General features: G+C 35.4%; 2 protein-coding genes across 2 annotated transcripts in view; one reads left to right on the forward strand and one right to left on the reverse strand.

Moving 5' to 3' along the window:
* Positions 1-8,299, reverse strand: part of LOC112043717 (protein FAM107B) — a 68,227-nt gene extending 59,928 nt beyond the window's left edge. The window contains exon 1 of the mRNA XM_024079245.2: positions 8,218-8,299. Coding sequence (XP_023935013.1) covers positions 8,218-8,284 — 67 coding nt within the window. The 5' untranslated portion in view covers positions 8,285-8,299. The remainder of the gene's footprint in view (positions 1-8,217) is intronic.
* A 6,838-nt stretch (positions 8,300-15,137) lies between these two features.
* Positions 15,138-24,835, forward strand: LOC112043716 (dihydrolipoyl dehydrogenase). Its single transcript, XM_024079243.2, has 12 exons — positions 15,138-15,297; positions 15,940-16,062; positions 17,047-17,283; positions 18,095-18,235; positions 18,961-19,126; positions 19,825-19,982; positions 21,220-21,356; positions 21,888-21,975; positions 22,463-22,564; positions 23,159-23,296; positions 23,572-23,661; positions 24,394-24,835. The coding sequence occupies exons 1-12, from the start codon at positions 15,256-15,258 to the stop codon at positions 24,457-24,459; spliced, it is 1,488 nt and encodes a 495-aa protein (XP_023935011.1). The 5' UTR covers positions 15,138-15,255; the 3' UTR covers positions 24,460-24,835.
* The last annotated feature ends 552 nt before the right edge of the window (positions 24,836-25,387 follow it).

Here is a 25,387-nt window from a genome sequence, read left to right on the forward strand (position 1 = left end):
TAAACGTGTTAAGTACTAGCAAATGTTGCGGCTTTGGTCGCGATTGCACTTTCGCTTTCAACATTAACCACATGTTATGTATTTTAGTACACTGCCGCATAGTCATAAATTGAAACGAATTTGTAATGCCCATACGTATTACGTTTGATTGCGATTCTGCTGTATACAATACATTATAGTTTGTATGGTTTGTAAATTTATTTATTTTTAATACCCGGGTACTTTAAACTATTATTTATTATCATTTAGTAATAAGTAGCTATCTATATAGCTATATAATGAGGTAGTATTTCCAATTTATAGTTTAGAAATAGTAAATTGTAATATTTTAATTTTTTTTGTCGCGTATCAGCTATGTGCTTTTTAGGTGGCTTAAAACACCTAATTATTAAATATCTATGTCAATTTACTGTCCTATAGGTACAATTATTACTTTCTAAATTTTGTTTTATAATATCGAAGAACTGTCAAGGAACTAAGAAAACTAAACTCAGAAATCTAAATAATTTTCACTAAACATAATTTCATTACTCCTCATCATCATTATCATCATCATCCATTAGCACCATCATCATCATCAGCCGATGGACATGATCAGAGAAGCATCTAGGGACTTCAAAACGCTACGGTCTGAACTGCCAGCATCCAGCGCTCCTGGTAATCCGCATTTCTGATCTGGTAACCAGGGGCGTAGCTACCGCTGTATCAGCCGTATCAATGATATAGGCCCCCCGGACTACTGGGGCCCCTTACGTGTGAAAGCAAAAAATTGTAAAAACTATCTATATTACTTAATCTGTAAAAATAATTAAAAAAAATGCAGATTACAAAAATAAAGAAATTTTTGAAAGAATTAGAGTAGAGTAAATCAAAAACTAAAGAGATTTTTCGGGATTTGCCGCTTATCTATTGGGTCCCCCAACAAATTTTGATACAGGGTCCCTCTAAGGCACGCTACTGCTGGTAAGAGGATAGCTCGCACTGAGTCTTCTTATGAGACCAAGACCATAGCGAACAAATAACAATCATATTAAAATAGTAGGTACATATTACATCACTAAAAGTTAGCTTCCGGTGTAATTTTTTTCAGCTGTAAAAGATATTGATAATAAAATTATTATAATATCTTGTTATTCGAATTCACGACGGGAGTATGGTAACTGGGTGAGATAATTTAGTGATTTTATTGGTTGACTTTTATTGGGGTCTTCCGAGTTTAAATTGTCAACACCCTAAATCAAAAATAAGTGCAAGCAATTTATTTAAATTATTCACAGGAGTGCAATTGTGAGACATAGCTGCCGATTTGCGATATTGTTGCTGGCAATTTCATCTGCTTGAAATTCAGGTTATAGTAATATCTAGTAAAAAAAGCTAAACATAGAAGCTCTATTTGATTATTTTCATAAATTATCTACCCAATATATATTCTTTAATAAATAATCTGTCACATTCTTCGTGATCAGTGATACCTACCCAATAACTATCTATAGATGAATAATATAATTATTGTATTATCATGAGAGGAAGACGAGGTCGTCTACAATGGTTGAGAATTTACGGAGTCAAAGGAAGCTCACGTTTAATTCAAGATATCGGAGCTTTTTGGAATGCTACCTCAAAGGGACCTTTTTAGCATAACTTTATTCAAAGGCAATGGAAGATAAAGAAAGCCAGTCCACAAAGAATACCGAAGATAAATCTTAAGTTTAATCTTGAGGAGCCTAGGTCTTCTTATAAACTTGCTTTTAAAAACTTTAAACAATTATTAGATTTAATTTGGGGTGCGCTTGAAAGAAGCGATTAATGTCAGCCACTGATGTTCAAGTAATCTCACATGTCTGCAGCGCTAAATGCTTGACGTCAAATAATACTGATCGTATGTTGGTCGCGATCGGCATGATGTCATGAACATCGCGACCAACACTCGAGGCATGTGGGATTACTTGATCGTCAGTTGCGGACATTAGAAAATTATTGGGTATTTTATACAGAAAATACAAACTCGAAATTTCAAGCAACGAATGAATGACTTAATATAAGAGGAGGAAATTAGTAGTTTCCTTAAAATTGCGCCTGAAAACGTTATCACGTATGTTTGATTCGTCATAATTCTTATCAAAAGTTACTTTACAATTACAATGAAGTAGGTAATACACTTAAAAATAACTATTACTTCACGCAATTACAAAAACCATGATGGAATGCGCGTACAATCATAAACGTAGAGTTTATCTTTCGAGTGTAAAGACCATAAACAAAATCTACAGCGGAATAAGTGACAGTTGCATTTTTCCGACAAATAAAATACACACAACAGGTTTGAGCTAACGTGATTATCTCGGACAGCGGGTTAGCTCCGCTCTCGTAAGGAATTACCACAAATGCGTAATAGCCGTGTCGTAATCACGATAAGTCCACCACTTTCTTAAGTTATCTGGTATGTTGTTTCCACTTAAACGTAGACGAAAGCTCTTATACGTAAAAGCTTTTCCTCCTACTTGTTGAATAATAGCTTTGTTTAAAAAAATACCTTCTTATTAAAAACAACTCGTACTCGTACGTATATATTTTGACGACCTCCGAGGCGCAGTGGTATGTGCGGTGGATTCACAAGACGGAGGTTTTTGGTTCGATTCTCTGCTGGGCCGATTGTGGTTTTCTTAGCGTTACGGTACGATGTCGTGTGGAAACCGAAATGGGTGTGTATTTTCATCTACGCCTAATGAGATAGTCCGCTTTCATATTAGATTGCATCATCACTTACCATCAGGAGAGACTGCAGTCAAGGGCTAACATGTAAAAAAAAATATACGCCCATCAGTAGTTATGATTGGAAAGAATAAAAAAAAAATTAAACTAGGTACTATTTAATTTAGGTAATTTTTAGAAAGTTATATAGAGTAGGTGTAATATTTTTACTAAATACTGCCTATTTTTTTTTAATTTAATTTTTAGGTGTTACCTTTCCGTATTGTTCTACTTTGGATAAAAAGTACCTAAACCACTCAAAGATTTACGTGAATCTTTTACAATAGAACTTAAAGCCTAGTTCGGACTACTTTAGCATTTTAGTCGAGTAGCGTACTAAGCTACTTGCTACTGCCCAAAAATCGTTCGCACTTTCGAGTACAGTTCACAAGCGAGTGGTGGTATGCAAGATGAACAACCTACAACGGAATAAACTAAATTAACTGACTGTTTTATACAACAAACACCAGTAAATGTAAGTGGCAAAGATCAAGATATGTAGACATAAGTTCACAAGAAACCACCCAAGGCGTCGCTTATCCTACCGATCCCTTGCAGTGCTAACGCAATGCACCATGCTACGCGGCGCATACCTAATGCAGCCAGTTTGACGTATTTGACATGCAGCGCGCAAAAGAGTAACTGTATGGCGCATATAGGCAACAGTTAAGTAGTTCCGTAAATATTACACCATTCTGCGCAAACGTTAATTATATGTAAGTAGGTGATGTACATACAAGTACGTAACATGTCTTCTGAATAAACAATGTCACTTTATTACACCTTCAATGTTATGCCCTCGTGGTTCTTACCTACCTAAGTTATCTTGGCCTAAGTTAAGGTTGGCCGCATTTTAAAAGGGATATTACGAGATATTTTTCTGTTACTTTTCTGACGCCCGTCAGATCTCCTAATCGTAATCCGTTTGACTCGACAGCTGATGCAAATATTGTGATAGATGCACAATATGGCGTCAGAGACATAATATAGAGACTAGTATGCTAGCACTCACCGTCGGATAACTCTCACTCCGCTGCCTGCGCTGAGACATCCGATAAAACTGATCGTGTGTTGCAGCTTATCGGATGGTGAGTGGCTAGCATTATATTATGCGTATAGTCTACAATAAACCTCTTAATCTCTCTGCGTATTCCAACGGCAGGCGTTAGAAATTTTGTGACTAAAGTTATCATAGAAAAATAAGTCTTATTATTTGAAACATTCTAATGATACGCTTTTATATGAAGTAAATATACATAAACGTACAGTATGTAAGCTACCAAGGTTCTACCAACGGCAAACATGTAATAGCTCTCAATTAGGTAACGTTGTAAATTGGTCAACCGATATTCTAATTGCTCTACGTAGTCACACAGTTATGCGATTAACTCGTGAGGAAAACTCGATACTCGTTAGGTACTAATATAGTTATTAGATTAGTTGTCGGATTAATCGTATTTCAACGTAGACCCAAGTAATAGTAATAGTACAACTTATTATTCAGAGTTTTCACTAGTATCTATTACTACTAGTACTTATTAGTTTTTACTATTTTTAGTAGTACTTACTAGCTATATGCTAGAATTGCTGTGTTCACAGCATTGCTGTGTTCCATTCTGAATAATCGTATTTCCTATTGTACGTTCTATATCTCCGAAGATAAACCATTTCAATCGTACTGTATTGGTCCTATTCAAATGACGGTAGGTCTATATAGAAGAGCTAATGCTGGGCGATAGTTAGATCACCGTTCAGATGCTATTGATAACAATATTAACTAAGTACACATGTAGTAGATTACTAAATGGAACTTGCATGGAATATAAACCTACCTATTAGTACCGTGTAGTACTATTGTCGCGAGAACCTGCATTACAAACAAAATATGTCTCTATTCCTACTAACAATGATAATTTTCCTACTAATGATAACATATTTCTTTAAAAAAATATGACACACGTATTGTGATATATTTCTAGGCAACTTCAGTCTCTGTTGTTTCAATTTGATAAGAGAATAAAGACACTCATTCGCCTTCAGTTTAATAAAGACATTTCACTGTACACAGGACCTACATAAATCGAACATATGCCTTTATTTATCGCAATGATAACGTATTAATAAAGGATTCTATGTTGCACGCCGGTGTCGGTAAGAAGAAACGAGACTAATCGCCCGAACGTACGTGACTGGAGAACAACGCATCATTGTGCACACATCACACAAAGCTAATGAGGGAAGCTCGCCGACAAAGCTACGCCACACCTGCATAATATACGAATTGGACTTCAAGTGTGAAGAACTAGGAAGTACAATACGTACATACTAAGGAGTTTATTCGAATGAAATCCGGATGTTTATTGAAGAAAGCTCTAATTAGTGTTGATGCAATTTATAGATTTAGCAGTCATTTTTAGCCGACTTCCAAAAAGGAGGAGGTTCTACGTACGGCTGCATGTATGTTTTTTTTTCAATGTATGTCCATCGATATTTCCGTCATTTATGCACCGATTTTAAAAATTCTTTTTTGTTTAGAAGGGTTTACTTTGAGGGTGGTCCCATTTTTTCATGTCAGGATCTAATGATGGCATCCTGGAGAGACTGCTAGTGCGTTTATTAGTCTTTCCATAAGATATCTAAAGGTATTGATGCAATCTAAGATGGAAGCGGGTTAAATTGTTAGGAGTAGGATAACTTCGGTTTCTACACGTCATCGTACCAGAAAGCTAAATCGCTTGGCGGTACGTCTTTGCCAGTAGAGTGGTAACGAAAACCTCAATCGGCCCAGTCGGGGACTAAACCCAGGACCTCCGTCTAGTTTATCCACCGCACCAAACCACCACCACACCACTGTCTAAAGATAAATGATTTCGTGATTAATCTTAACTTCAAAGAAAGTGCCATTTACCTACCTATTTTTAAGGTGTTTTTATCGTTAACCAGTAATTATTGCTGGTACTTCGGCTTCGTACGCATGTAGAAGTATTTGTTATAAATGGGTCAATGCCAGAGTCTCAATAGCTCAACGGTTAAGCCGCCGGACTCATCAGCGAATGGTGGCGGTTCGATCCCTGTGCTGTTGGACTTTTGTCGTACCCACTATGTTTCCCGACTAGTTGGAGGAAAAAAAAAGATATGGAATTAAAAAAATATTCTTTAATTTTCAACTGTAATTAGGTCGTCAAAAACAAGAATGCAGTGGCACTTTAAAAAAAAAAAAACTTCGTAAATCAATAGGCACCGGTGTGTAAGAGCAGAATTACATAAACGGGTGTAATAAAATATGATATTTACCGGTCGCACAATAAAACTAATTGCAAAACAATGAAAGTGAACGTTTGCTCGCTATAAGGATGGATGTACTCGTAACAATGAGTATCTTGTTACCCGCGGTGCACTGTGTCAACTGTCAAAGCGATCCAATATCGCTAACCACAAGGCGTGAAAGCCCACTAAACATAAACTCTGTTAAAACAGTGAATAATTAATTATTTTGCTATTCTTACAAAAGCGAAAAAGCCACCAAGACCCAACAAAATATCCTTTGGAAAAAAAACCTGTGCGCGTCGAGACGCTCGACAAAAGTGATAACTTAAACAAATTGCATTATTCAATTGAATATAATTAATTATTGAATTTCATTCAATATGCAATTTCGAGAAGGGCACATGTCTGAAAATTTAAAATGTCCAGGAATTAAAAAAAAAACTAATTATTTTTCAAACCAGTGTATAATTTCTAAAAATAAATAAGTAAGCATTGGTGTTAATTAGCCTTCGAAAATTACTAAAATCGTTTATGTCGACATGTGCCGTTTTGATATTGTCGGTGAGGTGTTAAGAACATTTTGACAGCAGCAACATAGAAACATTTATCTGAAATTTGTCAACGTCAGCTGTAACGCGTTACGTTACCCAGCGGTTTACCCCCATAAAGTTATCACTTGAAAAAAAATGCAAAGTTTTGCAATCAAACACTGTAGAGTCAATATAAGGATGCTCTCGTTTCGGAGTGCACCATGCTCAGACAAATTGTCGACAATTGTCGGGTTATGTTAGCCACTCACTATCCGATAAACCCACCACATGCCTGCAGCGCTAACGGCTTGACGTACGATAAAACTATCCTGTGTTGGTCGCGATCGGGATTATGTGCACAACGCGACCAACACACGATCAGTTTTATCGGACGTTAGCGCTGCAGGTATGTGAGCTCACTTGATCGTCAGTGGTTGACATTCGATTCGTCAGTTATTCGCGGTAATATAACAAAATAAATAAATTGTAACGAACTTCCGAAAAATAACACCTGTTTCTATTCATAATGAATTCTGTTGTTCTATACTAGCGCGTGTGCTAAGTGACAACTAGCCAGTGAAGTTCAAACGCACACCCAATTAAACAGCCACACCATAATTTTAAATGCACTAGTGGGCGCCCGCAACTCTGTTCGCGTGAAATTTTGTTTTTTACTAATCCCGCAGGAACCATCGATTTTCCTGGAATAAAAACTACTATATGTTCTGCTCCAAGGTTCAGTTTAGTTCAAAACCAAAATTCATAAAAATCGGTCCAACGGATTCGTCGTGAAAAAGTATCAAACGGACTATCGCGTTTATAATTTTAACTAGCCAACGTGTAATTCCTCTTGGTTTACTCTTTCCCGTTCAAATCGGTTCGTTAGATTAAGAGGTTATCCCTACAAACTTTACCTCTTTATAATATTCGTAGATAAAGTATAGGTAATTAGGTAGATGTGGAAGTATGGATAAACTCTGTTATTCTAACTTCCACGGATTTAATGCGAATTGACAATGCCAATTGACAACTAGCCACAGTGAAACGCAAATCCACACCCAAATATAGCCACACCATAATTATAAATTCACTACCGAAAGACGCAATTCAATTCAAAATTGTTCTGGATATTTCCAGGATGAAAAGTAAGTAATATTCCAAGGTCCAGTTTAGCTTTTTACTAAAATTCATGAAAATTCGTGATATGGTAACAAAATGACGGACATTCGCATATATACTAATATTATAAAGCTGAAGAGTTTGTTTGATTGAACGCACTAATCTCAATAACTACTGGTCCGATTTGAAAAACTTTTTCAGTGTTAGATAGCCCATTTATCGAGGAAGACAATAGGCTATATTTTATTTCCGTATTTCTACGGGAACGGAAACCACGCGGGTGAAGCCGCGCGGCGTCTACTAGTTTTTAATATTAACATGGAAGTATGGATGAACTGTGTTCTACATTCTACTGATTTAGCGCGTGTGCCAATTGACAACTAGCCACAGTGAAACGCAAATCCACACCCAAATGAATAGCCACAGCCACACCATAATTACAAATGCATGGACACTTTCGATCGTAAAACGATGCGCGACCAAACACAGCAAACACAACAGATGCAAAGCTAAAATGGTTGTGGATATTTGTTTTGTTTGGCAGCTGTACCGTTTTCATACATGGCGAGCTTCTTTTGTATTGCAGGTGCTGGTTTGCGTGATCTCGCGTCGCACATCGCGAGTACGGATACGAACTAAACTAAACTGAATTTGTATGGCGGACAGAAGCCGGGCAACGTGTCACGGCCAGCTAACAGGATTACCTGTTCCACTGCGCAGGTAAACTGTACCGTAGATATGGGCCAGAAATGCCTTAACCGGCTTATAATATTGTACAGATTATGAGCATACACAAGCTTTATCCCACTCGACCTTTAAAGTGGCTTAGGCTCGAGTTACAATCACGGGTGGGTATTGAGAATTTGTGTAGGTAGACAACCTCCTACCCTTGTTATACTGCTTCTAGAAATGCTTAAGTTATGGTAATTTATTTACAAAAATATAAATTATTAGGTTTAATAGCTATATCTGATCTGCGACAAAGGGCGGACAAAGGTAATCTATAACTTATCTATAATAATATTCTAAAGAGGTAGTTTGTGAGATTGTAATGAATTGATATGGATGATATTTATAGTAAGAGATAAATTATATGATTTTGCACATAAGCAATTTTTTTTAATATTTCCATAGTGAGTATACCATTCTACCGTAGCTAGTTATGTTATTTCTTGATTAAGTAATTAAAAATGCAGATACAGGTAGATACTTATTTAAATTAAAAATCAATCAATAATAATGAATATTAAAATTAGCAGGTCAACCGATAATAATTGCCGAAGCATTTTATTTTCATTTAATTAACCAACTTGACTACGGCCTACGATTATTACCGAATTTTAATAATAAATTAACTAATTACGTAACATTATAGAAAAAGCGTACTATATAGCGGGAAAAAAATCCTTGATGAAACCTGTATTTTATACCTACCTAATTATTACACATTATATGTATTTATTATCCTTAATGTAACGAAATGTTGTATTGTAGATAAAGAAAAAAGGAAGAGTAAAAAATAAAGCATAATTAATAAAAATAAATTGTAGGTAAGTCCAAGTAATTTTAGATACACACGGTCAACTATACCGACAAGTCAGCAGCGCGATTAGGGATGTATAACTAAAAATTAATAAGCCGAAAAGAGTAAAGCTATCCATATTTAATTGTAAGAAAGATTAATAAATAACTATTTCAATATTTTTTTTACTGTCACATCCCTAATAAGCGCGCTACAGACATGACTGCATACTTGACCGTGTGTGGCTGGTGTAAAAAGTTATCCACTTAACTTTATTAACTTATAAGCACTTGCGCTTATAACTATTTACACTATAAAAAAATTTTAATAAAAAAAATTCAACCGACTTCCAACTCAAAAATTAACCTAAACTAAAAAGCAAAAAATAACATCTTACCTATGTGCTACCTTCTGATCAGTTTGAAGGCGGTGCCAAGCCAGTGATGTTTTAATTCAAGTAGTTTAAATTACACAATTTCTGTGGTTCTTTCAGAAACGGCTTTAATTAAAACATGACACTGGATTGGCACCGCCTTCAAACTGATCAGAAGGTAGCACATAGGTAAGATGTTATTTTTTGCTTTTTAGTTTAGGTTAATTTTTGAGTTGGAAGTCGGTTGAATTTTTTTTATTAAAATTTTTATTTTTTAATTTTTAGTGTTAGCACACCTACTGAGTGTGAACTGACTGTCCTCCGTCTTCATCACCAGACCCCCTATGCAGTCACAATCCATATGGGTGGAAAGTTCTCATCAATATAAAATTTATCAAGTCCAAACACAAGGTAGCTACTGTGAACCGTCGAGGAGTTCCCTTAACTCTCCTTCATCTTCATCACCAGACCTCTAATACAGTCACAATCTATCCAGGTGGAAAGTTCTCATCAATACAAATTTATCAAGTCCAAACACAAGGTAGCTACTGTGAACCGTCGAGGAGTTCTCTTCACTGTCCTTCGTCTTCATCATCAGACCCTTAATACAGTCACAACCCATCTAGGTGGAAAGTTCTCATCAATACAAATAAATTAAGCCCAAACAAAAGGTACCTGCTGTAAATCGTTGACGAGTTCTATCGTCTGTGTATCGGCTCCATCATCAGACCAACTCCAGACCTTCATAAAATTGTAGTGGTTTAAAATACCTTATGGAAACACTAACAAACGCACTAGCCGTCTCTACGATTTTCGAAAGTTCCCCTCGATTTCTCCAGGATGCCATCATCAGATCCTGACATGAAAAAAATGGGACCACCCTGGAATCAAACCCTTCAAAACAAAAAAATAATTTTTAAAATCGGTCCACAAATGACGGAATTATCGCTGGACATACATAAAAAAAAAAAAAAAAAAAAAAAAACATACATACAGCCGAACGTAGAACCTCCTCCTTTTTGGAAGTCGGTTAATAAAACACAATCAACCTTCTGTAAAATAATTTGTCTGTCTACCTGTTTGTCTGGGCTAATCTCTGGAATGGCTGAACCGATTTAACTTGGACTTTCACTGGAAGATAGAGGAGGTTATTGAGCAACATATTTTTTAAATATAAAAAATATGTTGCTCAATAACAATGGTTCCCAGGGATTCGTAAAAACAATGGTTCCCAGGGATTCGTAAAAAACTGAATTTCACGTGGACGAAGTCGTAGATATCCGCTTGTATATCTAATATAAAACACTTAACAGTGTCACTGTACTATATGAGTATCTCCTGTCGTACTGATAGTCGACGTACATAATATAAGTTGCAAGTAGAACCAAAATAAATATAATAGTAGATAGGTAGCTGTACATATTATTTCAACGAGTAAGTAAAAAGCAGATGTCATTTCCGTGCTACTTTTCAAACATTATTAATATCTACCTACTCACAAACTGACTGAGTAATTGGACGGTTAATACTAGACATTATCATGTCAATAATAATAACCATACAGAACATTAAATAATACATAATTGATGAATGGAACCGGCTAAACTCGTTCACACTTATCAATTCTGCGAACTAGCAAAAGACAAGGTAGGATTGTAGGGAGTTCAATTGATTCATACATTTGCTATCAAAAATAATTTCTTGCGGTTTGTTGTTTGTCGTGACACACGCTTCTGTAACATGTTGTTGTGATTGGTGGTTCGTGTTGTAGACGTGTAGCGTCGCGGGGTGATTTTCCAAGGAAATAATTCCTATTTAGATACGTCCGCTATAACATCGATCTACGATGCCTCTAAAATTAAACAATGTATGGGAATGACATTTGCTATCGACAGGTCGAGTGATCAAGTTATCGAACGGATTTGTCATTCCCATACATTTTTAGTTTTCGAAGCGTTAGCGTTTGTAGAAAGAGAATTGACATGCAACTTGGCTACAGGTCCAGTGGTGCTATTCGTTAACAATTTTTTTATAAGACGACAATGCGTGTCTCGAATTCGTTTTTATCTCTCTGCCTAATACTATACTATAGATAGAGAAAGATGGAGGCGAATAGCGCTACAGTGGCTATGTACAGAGCTTTGCTTCGCAGTTCACGAATACTCTACAAAGCTTTGACCTGGGCCCGTCAACTTGAGAATGTCTGCCTTGTAGACAGAGAAGCTCTGGCTCTTGTGTCTGTAATTTCAGTGACAACCAAGATATTCCAACCAAAACTAACCTAGCGCTCGTAAGCTCAAGATAACTTCTAAGGGAAATGAATCGATGCAATGCCTCATGTGTCTTTAAGCCAGCCACAACCTTTAGCCATAACCAAACGTTTTCAGGCAAACATAGGCATGAAACTATTATTTCAAACGAAAGAAAGTGCTTTTTACAATGATTCAAATATTCTAAAACCTCATCATGATTACCGCGTACTAATTTCCTAAAAATAATTCTGAGATATTATTCTCGAAATAAATATTAAGTTTCTTAGCGAATCGATGCACGAGTCAGTAAACAATACAATAAGCAGAAACAGTTTCAAGTTACGCCCATTTAATTAATGAATAATTTTATTAATTAATTCCACCCGCGCTCAGTACTAATTTCCTACTCGATTTGCTTCCAAACAATAAGGTGCTTCACGCGCTTAATGCGTGGAATTCCTAACCTCAATATTGTAATTCAGATGCTGATTGAAATGACTTATACTAAACCTAGCTCTTTTCTGTCTAAAAGGTCGCAGTCGTCTTTTGAACTTCTTATCGTAATCCGGCGGCCGCGCTCACAGCGCGATAAAGCGAATATTCGGGTTATCGCAAATGTGTGTCTCCAAAAATTCGCGAATACTTCGGCCGCTTTGACACACAAACAGACATTTCTGTCCGACTTCACGAATATTTGCCATATCTTTTAAATATGACCAACATTCTCATTCCCCTCCAATTAGTCGGGAAAGACTAGGTATTGTCGTACCTAGTCCTAACACAAATTAGGAGAAGGTACGACAATAGTCCAACGGGTTATTTATTGTCACTATTTAGCGAACACATGATAGTGTTCGCGATATTATGTACAATGTGCATACAAGACATAAAATTAATAGTTCTTCGCTAGATTTCGTAGCACTTTAGAATCTACAACATTAATTAGTCCTGTCTTCTCAAATTATAGTAGAGCGATAGAGATAGACTAGGACAAAGACACACTAACCTACTATCATTATGTGCCATCCTCGAACCGAAGTTTGTCGGTCAATACCTATATGAAAAGCTTTCGTATTTTAACAGTTTTTTTGTAATTCGAAAAATAATTTAATAAAACTCATTGAATACGAAGGCGTAATAAAATACTTGTTGGTGTAGAGGATTCTAAAATGAAAAACTTCTAGAATGATTAATAGCAAAAAAATGTTTTATTAAGCACCTACATAAGTTTTACTGTAAGTATTTTTTTCACCATTTTGCAACGTCAGAAGATAAATTAGATCCTCGTCGTGAGTAAAATCTTGTCTAACCACTTTGCAAAAGTGTGAAAAAATAATACCACTGACGTAAAACAATTACCTCCTTCACAGAAGTTCAGCATATCATCGTGTTATTATTACAATTTTGTAGAGAGATATTAAAACAAGTAAATTGTGACACGGAAATGATCATCTGTTGCGTAGTTCACATTATTCGAGTTTGAAACTTAGAATAATATAAATAATAATCACTAAGTAAATACGATCACGAGTCACGATGCATAATTTAAAATAATTTATGATAGGACAATTTAAATTAAGATATAATTGTAATGCCAGCCATACACGATCAAGTTTAACGCCAAGTCTGCAATGCGCTTAGTGTGGGCGGTAAAAAAAATAAGAAATATGGTTGGTGTTTTAAATTTATTCGCTACGTAGATACCTTCTCAATAAAATCGAATTGACTTATAAAAGGAAAATTACAAATAATATCTACTTAAGTAATTCCTATTTGTGAATTTTATTAAGTTTTTTTTTTTAATGGAGAGACAATGTGTTTACAGAAATTGTAGGTATTGTTTGATATATGCACTTAACCGAAGCTATTTTATGTGGATACAAATAAATAAATAAATTTATAATTATTGATAAAAATTGAATAGTATTGAATTGATTCATCATTCATCAGCATTATCAGCAGACCGACATTACTGCTGAACATAGACCTGTAAGTACTTCCAAACCAGTACAGGTGAAGGTATAGTATGCGTCAAACTTAAAGTCCACACTGAAAACGAGGCGTATAGCTGCGCAGTATACGGAAACATACCCCAGCGGGGTTATAACATCTACGCAGTTCAATGTGCATTGCAATGTCAGAGCAATTTCATTGATTTAAATCGATTTCATTGATAAATATAAATGACTATCTTATTACAATATCCTAATTCCTACGTAGATACGTAGAGGTGCTTAAATCTAAGCTAACGGGTCACACACAGGGTCAAGTATATCGTCATGTCTGCAGCTCGCAGATAAAAACAATAATAGGTATGATATTATTAGGTTTATCACTGCCCAGTGCCCACACGCGCTGAACTTGATCGTGTGTGGCTGGTCTAAGACACTTGAAATATACTAACGATCTATCTTTTGATTAAGGAGACAAAGCAGGTAGGTACATAGTATATTTAATAAAGAAAATAATATTTTGATGATAAGAAGACTTGATTTATGGCATTTAAGTACCTAGATACCTACCTACCTTAAAATATAATACTTACCTATATTATATTCAACCAATTTTTTTATTAGGTAAGCACATAATTTAATTACTTATTTTTATAAGGTACACAAATATTTAAATTGACAAAAATCTTAAACTTATCCCACTTTTTATGACCACTATAGTCTTAGTCTAATCTAGTTTTAGAACTTTTAATAGAAATAATGATGGAAATATCAGTACAAGAGATCTACTAATTTGCTCTTATTTCTTTACATTTATCAGATTTAGTTATTTTACTCTTAGAGGTTAATTTGATTATGATGTTATCAAACAAAACAAACGCAAATAATTTGAGCACCTGTACCGAGTATATTCTAATAGTCTTTGTATGGTACTTACCCAGTGGATCAGGAAACGTAACAAATATAATACGATAACTGCGTATTCGTTAAAAAAGTAACGTGAGTACAACCGGTATAAAAAATACTTTAAATCGATTTACGTGTGTACTAAGCACGTTTACGTTAAACGGTTCCAGCGACAAACACTACCGCGTTCGCGATAATATTTCATACTGCTCGCTTGCTTGATTGATAAACAAAACTTCCGTTGCATCAGCGCGCGCATTTAGGTGTTGCTATAACTAAATTAAAAGTTTTGGTTCAGTTCATATTTATCAATTAATTTTAAACATATTTTTTTTTCGAAATAAATTAAAAAAAAATACTTTGCTCTTAGAATAAATATAAATAAATAAAATGTAATGTTATTTCATCGTAAAATTAATAATTTCATGTGTGTAATCTGTTTCACGTCTGTTTGACAGCTAATGTCACAAGTGACATCTCAACAACTGTCAAGTCCGCCGATCGCCAGGGCTCCGAAATTCACATATTTTCTTAATTTTTCAATCTCCAACCCTACGAATTACCCCATAAATCGATTACAAATATGGGTTATAAGTTCTTAAAGCTAGCTTCATCTCCATTTAGGGTAAGCTCTTAGTATTACCACCTAGTTCATAGTTAATGTGCAAAACAGAGTTTTCTGACAAGGGTTATGCAATCTTGATGTTTTAATAGCTGTGCTAATTTTTATACGACAATAATCTACTTTAAAATATAATATATTCTTATATAAATATATTTACAACATGTGTTATGCAATATTGATATAAAACATTTCAACATGAAGCTGATGAACATGAAGTCTTTGACCTTCAACACGTGACTTTGACTTCATTAGGAGCAGTCAGTACCATAATAAGTAACCCAGGTCGTTAGAGACAATATTTTGGAAAATAATTAATTGTAGATGACAAACAATAACACAACATACATTTTATGTGATTAAAATTGAATACTTAGCTTACTTAAAAAATTGGCTTCAATACTTATGCAAAGGATATTATAATTTTTCGCAGGAGTTCTTACAGTCCTTATTAAAAAAAATAATATATAAATAAAGCCCTACACTGTATTTGTTTGTATTGTAAAAACTATACTTATAAAAGTTACATGAATAGCTAGATACATCTGGTATATACACTTCAACTTAATTATGTAGTATAATTTTGTCTTGATAAGTTAAAGTTAAAAATCGAAATGATTAAATATGTAATTAAAAATGTTATAGAGTGGCAACATAAGAATTGGGATCAGACAGTATGCCACAACACATGATGCAGACCTGGTTGTCATTGGTTCGGGCCCTGGCGGATATGTTGCTGCCATTAAAGCTGCCCAACTGGGCTTGAAGGTACATATTATTTACAAATTTGATAATAACATCCTTTAAAGAAGTAATTTTTTTATATCTATTCTATACTAAGCCACCAACAAACAAATTAAAAATTAAGGTATAAAAGACATTTCATAACTTATTTATTTATTTTAAATTATGTATTGTTTTTCTATGAAATGTTATTCCAAATATAATTATAAACTTTATCTAATTATTCTAAGCTTATTAAACAAATTAATTTTTTATTAATTCAAGAACAAGTTAATTATTATAATTATTATTAGGTGTGAAATGACTAGCAATTTATTTAGCCCTCATTTTTCATTTGCTTGTTGGTAAAAAGGTATACTTCTGAGTACTAAACCATTCATATTCTAAGTACTTAGCTTTATATCCAATATTATTTATATTCTAAGTACTTAATACTAATCTTAGCCTATAGCAGACCATGACCTAACGCAACCTAAAGCAGTGTTTCACAAAAAATGTGCTTCAGTACACAGAACACTGTGTTGTGTAATCTTTACTTGATGTGCTGTAGAAAAAAGATATTTTTTGTTTATCCTACTCTAATTTCAAGTAGATTAATGTAAGTGGAAAAGCATTACATATAAACAGAGCATCACTTTCCAGGGCTTGCGAGGACTAATCACACTAATATTATAAAGGCGAAAGTTTGTGTTTAAGTTTGTATGTTTATTCCGCCTTTGTGATGCGGCTACTGAAGCGATTTGGCTGAAATATGGAAATTTTCATCACAGAAAAATCCATGGTTCCTGTAGGATTTGTGAAAAACTTAATTCCCACGCGGATGAAGTCCGTGGTTATTATATATACATAAAATGCTACACTGAATCCATCAAAATATTTTAGGATAGCATAATTATAATCCTAAAGCAATATTAACAATAGAAATTTGAATGAGTTCTATAATAAAATAATGTTCTATGAAATTTCAAAATAATAATAATTATATAGAATTTTTTACCATTCCCATAGACAATTTCAGTTGAAAAAGATCCTTCTTTGGGAGGAACATGTTTGAATGTCGGCTGCATACCCTCAAAGGCTTTACTGCACAACTCTCATATGTACCACATGGCTCAACATGACTTCAAGCACCGAGGGATTGAAGTGGGAAATGTTACACTGAACTTTGATGCTATGATGGCCTACAAGGTCAATGCAGTTAAAGCTTTGACAGGAGGTATTGCGATGCTTTTTAATAAAAATAAGGTAAGATTATTAATAATTAATATATTATGTACAATTCATCATTATCAGCCGACATCCACTGCTGGACATAGACCTCTTCTATGGACCTCCAAGCAAAATTCCATAGCTAAACTGAACCAATTTGTGTTGACTACAACTAAAAGACAAATTAACTTTGTCAAAGCTGCCTCAAAATTAAATTCCTCTAGTAAACCCTATTCAATCCTAGGTTCTGCACATGATTGGACTTTGTTAATGGATATGTATGAAAAACATTATAAAATACCAGAAGATGAACTAACTAAAAATGACTATGTAGTTAGTACGCCGTAGAAGTAGGTGCGAGAGGATTACTAGCAAAATCTCTATAACTTGCTTAAAGACCTTGGCCTCTCTAGAACTGCAGCAAGTTATATATTAGAATGGGTATCCAAAGCTGCTCTAATAGAATCTTACCAAATTTGGCTAGGCAGGGAGAACAACACGAGCAGAGGAGGGGAGTATTAATCGATTATCAAGGAATTCCTTTACCCTACATTCTGTGGTCACAAGTAAAGGAGTTATTCTCGGAGTTTTTCTCTTTACTACGCAATGGTCCCAACACCCTCACAGTGAATCCATGTAACGCTAAGATATCTCTCTGGAGCAGAACAAATTTTGATCTCAGAAAAATTCCATAGAGTTTGTAAAAAAACCAAATTTCACACTAACAAACTCTCAGGTGTCTGCTAAATAATATTCATTATTAAAAAAAAACTAGTACCTTCCATTAAAGCATGTATGTTATTTCTGTTGACATTTATAATAGTAACAGTGTAGATTAATTTTGCAGGTGCAGCTAGTCAGAGGGGTTGGTACTATTGCAGCACCAAATAAAGTCGAAGTGAAAGGTGAAAAGGGAGTTGAAACTATTAATACTAAGAACATCTTGATAGCTACTGGATCAGAAGTGACTCCTTTCCCTGGTGTTACTGTAAGTATTCTTACTGCATTCCATCTAATTATGAAATAATAGTATCCATAATAACACACTGAACAATAAATAATGCTACCTCGTTTACAATTTTAATGGCCCAATAGAAGGTTAAGGTCCCTTCTTAAGAGAGAAGGGTTATAGGGAAGCTTAGATCCATCAATAGTTCTCTTCAATCTGATTCTTCAACACCCACTACTAGATGTTAATGATAATGACTGAGACAGTGGGCTAAACATGCTCTCCAAACTCAGACCAATATTTGTATAGAACCTGCCTTGAACTTTTCTGTCAAAGTATATGATCAACGATCTAATGACTGCCAACAATGGACGATGGAATACTTACAAATACCACTTTCACCCTAAAAATGCAAATTATTTGATAAAAACTTTTATTTGATGTCTGGTGGCTGCACACTTGACAAAAGATGACGTCATGGGTCATTCGTTCGCTCTAGGGTTGCCAACTATTTTTACAAGAAATAAAGTATATTCTGGTCTATGAAGATTAATAAACAGTACCTATTTTAGAAAAACGAACGTTTTCTTTTGAAAAATGCAACCGTTCCATCAGTATTTTCTTATGACGTTGTCACGTTCAACTATCGTCAGTAAACGGACTTTACAGACAACCAATTGTGTTTTGAAATTGATTAGGGCTGTAGCTGTTTTCCAGTATCTAAGTATTGTTATATATATTACGGAATTTTCTCTTTTCGCCAGTTTGATGAGCAGCAAATCGTCACATCCACAGGAGCTCTGTCCCTGAGTAAAGTGCCCAAGAAGATGTTGGTTATCGGCGCTGGTGTCATTGGCCTCGAACTGGGCTCAGTTTACCAGAGGCTTGGTGCCGATGTCATCGCTATTGAATTCCTTGAAAGCATTGGAGGTAAATGACAAGATCTGATTTATATTTTTTTAATTCCATTACCAATAGGGAGGACACAAGACCATGACAAAACACTGTTTTATCTAAAATCATGTAGTAAACAATTAAGTATATAAATCCGGTAAGAGCGGTTAGACTCAAACATATGGCAAATATTAAAAAAAAAACAGAAAATAGAAGTACCCACGCCTCTATAACTTCTGTTTCAAAATTCTTTAACGTCAGGAGTTATGCCGAAAACCTGAAAGCAATCTTTCATTGTTCCTATCCATAAAAAGGCCAATAAACATAATATACGAAATTATCGTGGTATTTCCAAACTGTCTGTCATTCCGAAAAGACACGTTGTTTCCCGCAGTTCGTCCATTGATGACTTAGTTCCAGCATGGGTTTATAAATAGGCGTTCTACTGAATCCAAATTATATGTAGTAACTCTGAGCCCGAGCTTAAAGTCCGAGCCTGCATCTCGAACTTATAAGTTAGGTGTATTTTAAAAAATTAAATATGACGTGTCTCAAACGGCGAAGGAAAAAAAACATTGTAAGGAAACCTAAATACCTGAGAACTGTCATACATTTTATCAGAAAAAATTTGGAACTTCATAATAATAGCTCTAAATATAAGTAATATATAAACTAAAAGGTGTTTTTTTTCAATTGAATTCAGTAACTTGATAAGTTAATTCTCATTTCAATAGGTGTTGGTATTGATGGTGAGGTCTCAAAGACTCTACAGAAGATCATGACTAAACAGGGCATGAAGTTCAAACTGGGAACTAAAGTTACAGCAGTCAAGAAAGAGGGTAGTACTGTTAAAGTCAGTGTTGAAGCCGCCAAGGGAGGCAATCCTGAGACTGTAAGTTCCCTACTATAAGTTTTAAATAGTAATTCACACTATTATAGTCATCAATCTCCTATTAAAAAGTGGATGCACAATCAGCGACTTAAAAACGTGCCAAACACAACTTCTTGGCACTCAAATTAATGTCATTTAATAAAGTAATTTGAAGCAAAAATACCTACATCATCGTGGTTTTCCAAATATTGCCTTAATTTTTAATTTAATTAAAAAATAATACTACAAATCAAGGTTAATATTCAAAAATGATTTTTGAATATTAACCTTAACTAATAGCTATTCAATTTTATGAACATAGATAATTATTTTCATGGAAATCTGAGGGCTTTCAAATTATTTAGTTGTTTTATGCAGATCTTTCCTGAAAATTATGCATTAAAACAACAAAACTCCTATTGAAATGTGATAGGTAATTTTGAATAAATAATTTAGACATACAAAATTATGAATAAAATCCATTAATCTGTGTCATATTTTTTGAAGTCTTATATAAGATTTTAAAAACCACTTTACAATTTTATGGTAGGCATGTTATCATTATTCGCTATGATGAATTGACTGTCTGCGAGCAAATGATGATGATGAAATAGATTTTTTTACTTTTAAGAGGAATTTGACATATTACTGATAAGAATTGTTGTGTATCTCTTACATAATATAGACGCTGAAATTTGAGATGACATGTAAAGGGTTTATCTTTAGTGAATAGAATTGTAAACCTCAGGGTTATCAAATGGTCTTTGACAAACAAATTAGGACATGAGTAGACTGGGTCATGATTAAATTTAGTTTGACACATTTAGAAATATGTACTTGAAAACTCCGCGGTTTCACACGCATAGTTCCCATTTCCCTGATATCGTATTATCGTAGCTATCTTTTAGAGGCGTAATTTGTCAAATCAGTCCAGTAGTTTCAGAGCCTAGTAATGCATACAAAAAAATAGCATTTGACGTTTGTTCTTTAAAATTTTACATAAGGAAAATAGAAAAACTACCCAAAATCAATGTGTTAATTAGTAAGTAAGTTGAATTTATATAGATAGTATAAGATATACTTTATTTCAGACAAAATACAAATAATATACATATTTGAAAATAAAAGTTGGCATACAAAGGCAGCCTTATTGCTAACAAAGAATATCTTGTGGAGACTGAGCGAGATGATGGAACATATTAACACGAATGTAAATGTACATAAATGTTGTATTGAATTTGTAGTATCTCTTTGACAGCTGGAATGCGACGTGGTGCTGATCTCCGTGGGCAGGCGGCCCTACACCAAGGACCTGGGGCTGGACAAAGTAGGCATCGCCCTGGACGACAGAGGCCGCGTGCCTGTCAACAATAAGTTCCAGACCACGATCCCTGGGTGAGTTAACACATCATCATCATCATCGTCATCGTCATCATCATCATCATCATCATCATCATCATCACATCAAGATCCTGATCCGCCTGCATCCAGCGAATCCCTGCGTATCGCTTGACGTCGTTTGTCCACCTGGTGGATGGTCGACCAACACTGCCCAGCGGAGTCTGTTGGTGATTCTTAACACCCCTTGCTCCATATATTCATTATCAGCCCATATTCGGCTCGCTGAGCTTGAGTCTCCTCTCAGAATGAGAAGGATTAGTCCACCATGCTGGCCCAATGCGGATTGGTATACTTCACACACGCAGAAAATTAAGAAAATTCTCTGTTACGCAGGTTTCCTCACGATGTTTACTTCACCGTATGAGACACGTGATATTTAATTTCTTAAAATGCACACAACTGAAAAGTTGGGCCCCGGACCGGATTCGACCCCACACCCTCCAGAATCAGAGGCAGAAGTAATTTCCACTGGATTATCATTGCTCCATTTATTAATGAGTTATGTCAATGTTATTCGTATTTCAGAATATATGCGATCGGTGACGTCATCCACGGGCCCATGTTAGCCCACAAGGCAGAAGATGAGGGTATCGTTTGCGTTGAAGGTATAAAGGTAAATAAACCTTTTCAATGTTTATTTAGTGTAGAGTAGGTATGCCCGTAAAACTATATCTGTGTGTATGGAAAATTATTCGCTCGAAAGCGTCAAATTGGCCCACTAAGATTCCCTCTTTTTTATTTAATACACAGTACATGTTATAAAAAAAATTACTTGAGTGGAAAAAGTGAGTGTTGGTTAACCGTAAAGGACGTTCTGAACCCTACACACTAAGTTCACAAGTGCGTGACTCAAGTCAAGGTCAAGGTCATTCTCTGCCACTCTAGGGTCTTATTTTGGTTACAGTTTGATTTGTTAATTAAGTTGTCCTGACAAATGTGAATTTTTGTTCGACATTGGTTTTTCTTGTTTTTATAATCCACTGAGCCTGTTAAAATACTATGTTTATATTGTTTGCAGGGTATGTCTACTTTATTTATTTATGTTTATATTGTTTGCATGGTATGCCTACTTAATTTGTTTATGTTTATATTGTTTGTAGGGTATGCCTGTGCATTTCAACTACGACGCCATTCCGTCCGTCATCTACACGTCACCAGAAGTGGGCTGGGTCGGCAAAACGGAGGAGGATCTCAAGAAAGAGGTATGTTTGACAATTTTATGATTTTTCTATCGTTGAGTTACAAATCATCTCCATGACCTCCGTGGCGCAGTGGTATGCGCGGTGGATTTACAAGACGGAGGTCCTGGGTTCGATCCCCGACTGGGTAGAACCATTTCAAGACCAAGATTCGATAAATCTGTTCAGCCGTTCTCCGAGTTTTAGCGAGACTAACGAACAGCAATTCATTTTCTATATCTATACTCTATACTAATATAGAAAGCTGAAGAGTTTGTTTGTTTGATTGAACGCGATAATCTCGGGAACTACTTGTCCGATTTGAAAAAGTCTTTCAGTGTTAGATAGCCCATTTATCGGGGAAGGATATAGGCTACATATTATCCCCGTAATCCTGCAAAAAGCTGAAGAGTTTGTTTGTTTGATTGAACGCGCTAATCTCGGCAACTACTGGTCCGATTTGAAAAATTCTTTCAGTGTTAGATAGCCCATTTATCGAGGAAGGCTATATACTATCCCCGTACTCCTACGGGAACGAGAACCACACGGGTGAGACCGCTGCGTCAGCTTGTTATATATATAAATTAGTCCTTTCTATGGTGTGTATCATTTTTACAGGGTAGAGCATACAAGGTGGGCAAATTCCCGTTCCTGGCGAACTCGCGCGCGAAGACCAACGGCGAGCCCGACGGGTTCGTCAAGGTGCTCGCCGACAAGACCACCGACGTCATCCTCGGCACACACATCATCGGCCCCGTGAGTCACTTCTTCATTATAAACCCATATTCGGCTCACTATTGAGCACGGATCTCCTCTCGAATGAGAAGGAGCGTTATTTTCTGATATAGTAACAGCCATCTAAGCGTTATTCACGTTGGGTCATTTCACATGTAATTTTTGTCCAAAGGCTTGTAGTCTATTATAGGCGTGCAAAAATTAATTTACTTGGAAAATTGCTGGTGTCCTTCACCCGGCCGCCCGTCGAAATAAGCTGATGATGTAATAATAAATCGAAATACCACTTTGTCCAGGGCGGCGGCGAGCTGATCAACGAAGCCGTGCTCGCGCAAGAGTACGGTGCGTCGGCGGAGGACGTCGCCAGAGTGTGCCATGCGCATCCCGTAAGTACACCATCATTTAGGACACTGGTTCCCAAAGTAGTCCAGGTGGACCCCACGTCCACGGGAGACTCAACCTTTTGGTCTACGTTGACGTAACAAAAAAATGGGGGTTCACGGTTTGTAAGCGGGTGTCCATGAAATTTATCTAGTTTTATAATGGGGCGTTTTCTAAATAAAACAAGTGAGAATTTATTGGATCCGTGTGCTGTGACTGTAAGTAGATGTTAAATGATTAAAAGTTAAGTAAAAAAAGATAATTTTGTTGTTTGGACCTGAGCCGCAACGGAGGTTTCCATAGTTAGATATAACATATTTTCTCGAATTTTGGGAATGGGTAATGTTGCAGGGGGTCCATTGCAACCAACTAAATTTTGAAAGTGGTCTATGAACAAATAAAGTTTGGGAAGTTTGGAAATAAAGTCTGATTGGAGGATGAAAATCCATACCCCTTTAGGTTTCTACACGACATCGTACCGGAACGCTAAATCGCTTCGCGGCACGTCTTCTCCGCACTTCTACCTCCATAATCAGACCCAGTGTCGCAAAATCGGTTAATAGCGGACGTCTACAGATGCCCTTCAGAATTCCAATTCTGGAGGGCGTAGGTCTGTATATTCTGCCTCCAGGCAGAGGTCATATCCACTAGGCTATCACGGTCGGACATCAACTCTTACCATGAGTTGTAACATAAATATATATAGGTATATTTACATGTGTTTTTTTTCTTTTCAGACATGCGCCGAAGCATTAAGAGAAGCTAACTTGGCCGCCTATATTGGAAAACCAATCAATTTCTAAGAAACTAAGAATTTATTTTAATAATGTGATTGTACAAAATAATGTATGCGTCTCATCAGTCACATAAGTCACCATTAAGGATCTTGTATGAATCTATTGTGAACGAATAATATTACCTAATATTTAATAAAATAACTCAATATTATGTCCTTTTCTATCAGAGCACCTGGTTATCACTATTTACTATGCAAATTGCAAACTGTCCCCGTTTCGATTGGACTTTTTCAATTAATACTTGTTGATTTTCATTCCATCTGCCCTGGAACTTAATTAAAATACTGTCGTGCATTTACTTGATGTAAATGTTGTGAATATTTTGTGTATTTATTTTTTTGTAAATAGTTTATTAAAATACATACCTTTTACGTTACGTTTATTTATTGTTTTATTGTAATTTCTTTATAGACTCAATGAAGATTTAACTTATAATATCTTATGTAGTACCTCATAATAGTCTATAATCCGAATTTTGTAGATTTAAACTTCCAACTTAGCTGTCGTACCAATATGATTTTTTTTACATAATAAATACTTGAATGACCCGTAGGTATTTCATTAAGGTTAAAATACTTAATTTTAGGATGGAAGCGGGCTAATTTGTTAGGAGGATGAAAATAAACACTCGATTCGGTTTCTACACGACATCCTACCGGAACGCTAAATCGCTTGGCGGTACCTTTTCCAGTAGGGTGGTAATTAGCCACGGCAGTTATAAAGATCTAGATATAGATAGAAGAATGAATTATGTATTTTTTTAACCTGAGCAAAGTTGAGAAATCCATGGCATCACAAGAGGTCTGACATCGTCAAACATTTGGACTATACTATATGCCGAAATATTATGAATTATTTTTATTACCATTTTTTCTGTTACTGATATTAAAAAGCTCCTTTACGGATAGGTTTTTATAACATATTATAATATTAA

This window comes from Bicyclus anynana, chromosome 7 (assembly GCF_947172395.1).
Source record: "Bicyclus anynana chromosome 7, ilBicAnyn1.1, whole genome shotgun sequence".
NCBI lineage: Eukaryota > Metazoa > Arthropoda > Insecta > Lepidoptera > Nymphalidae > Bicyclus > Bicyclus anynana.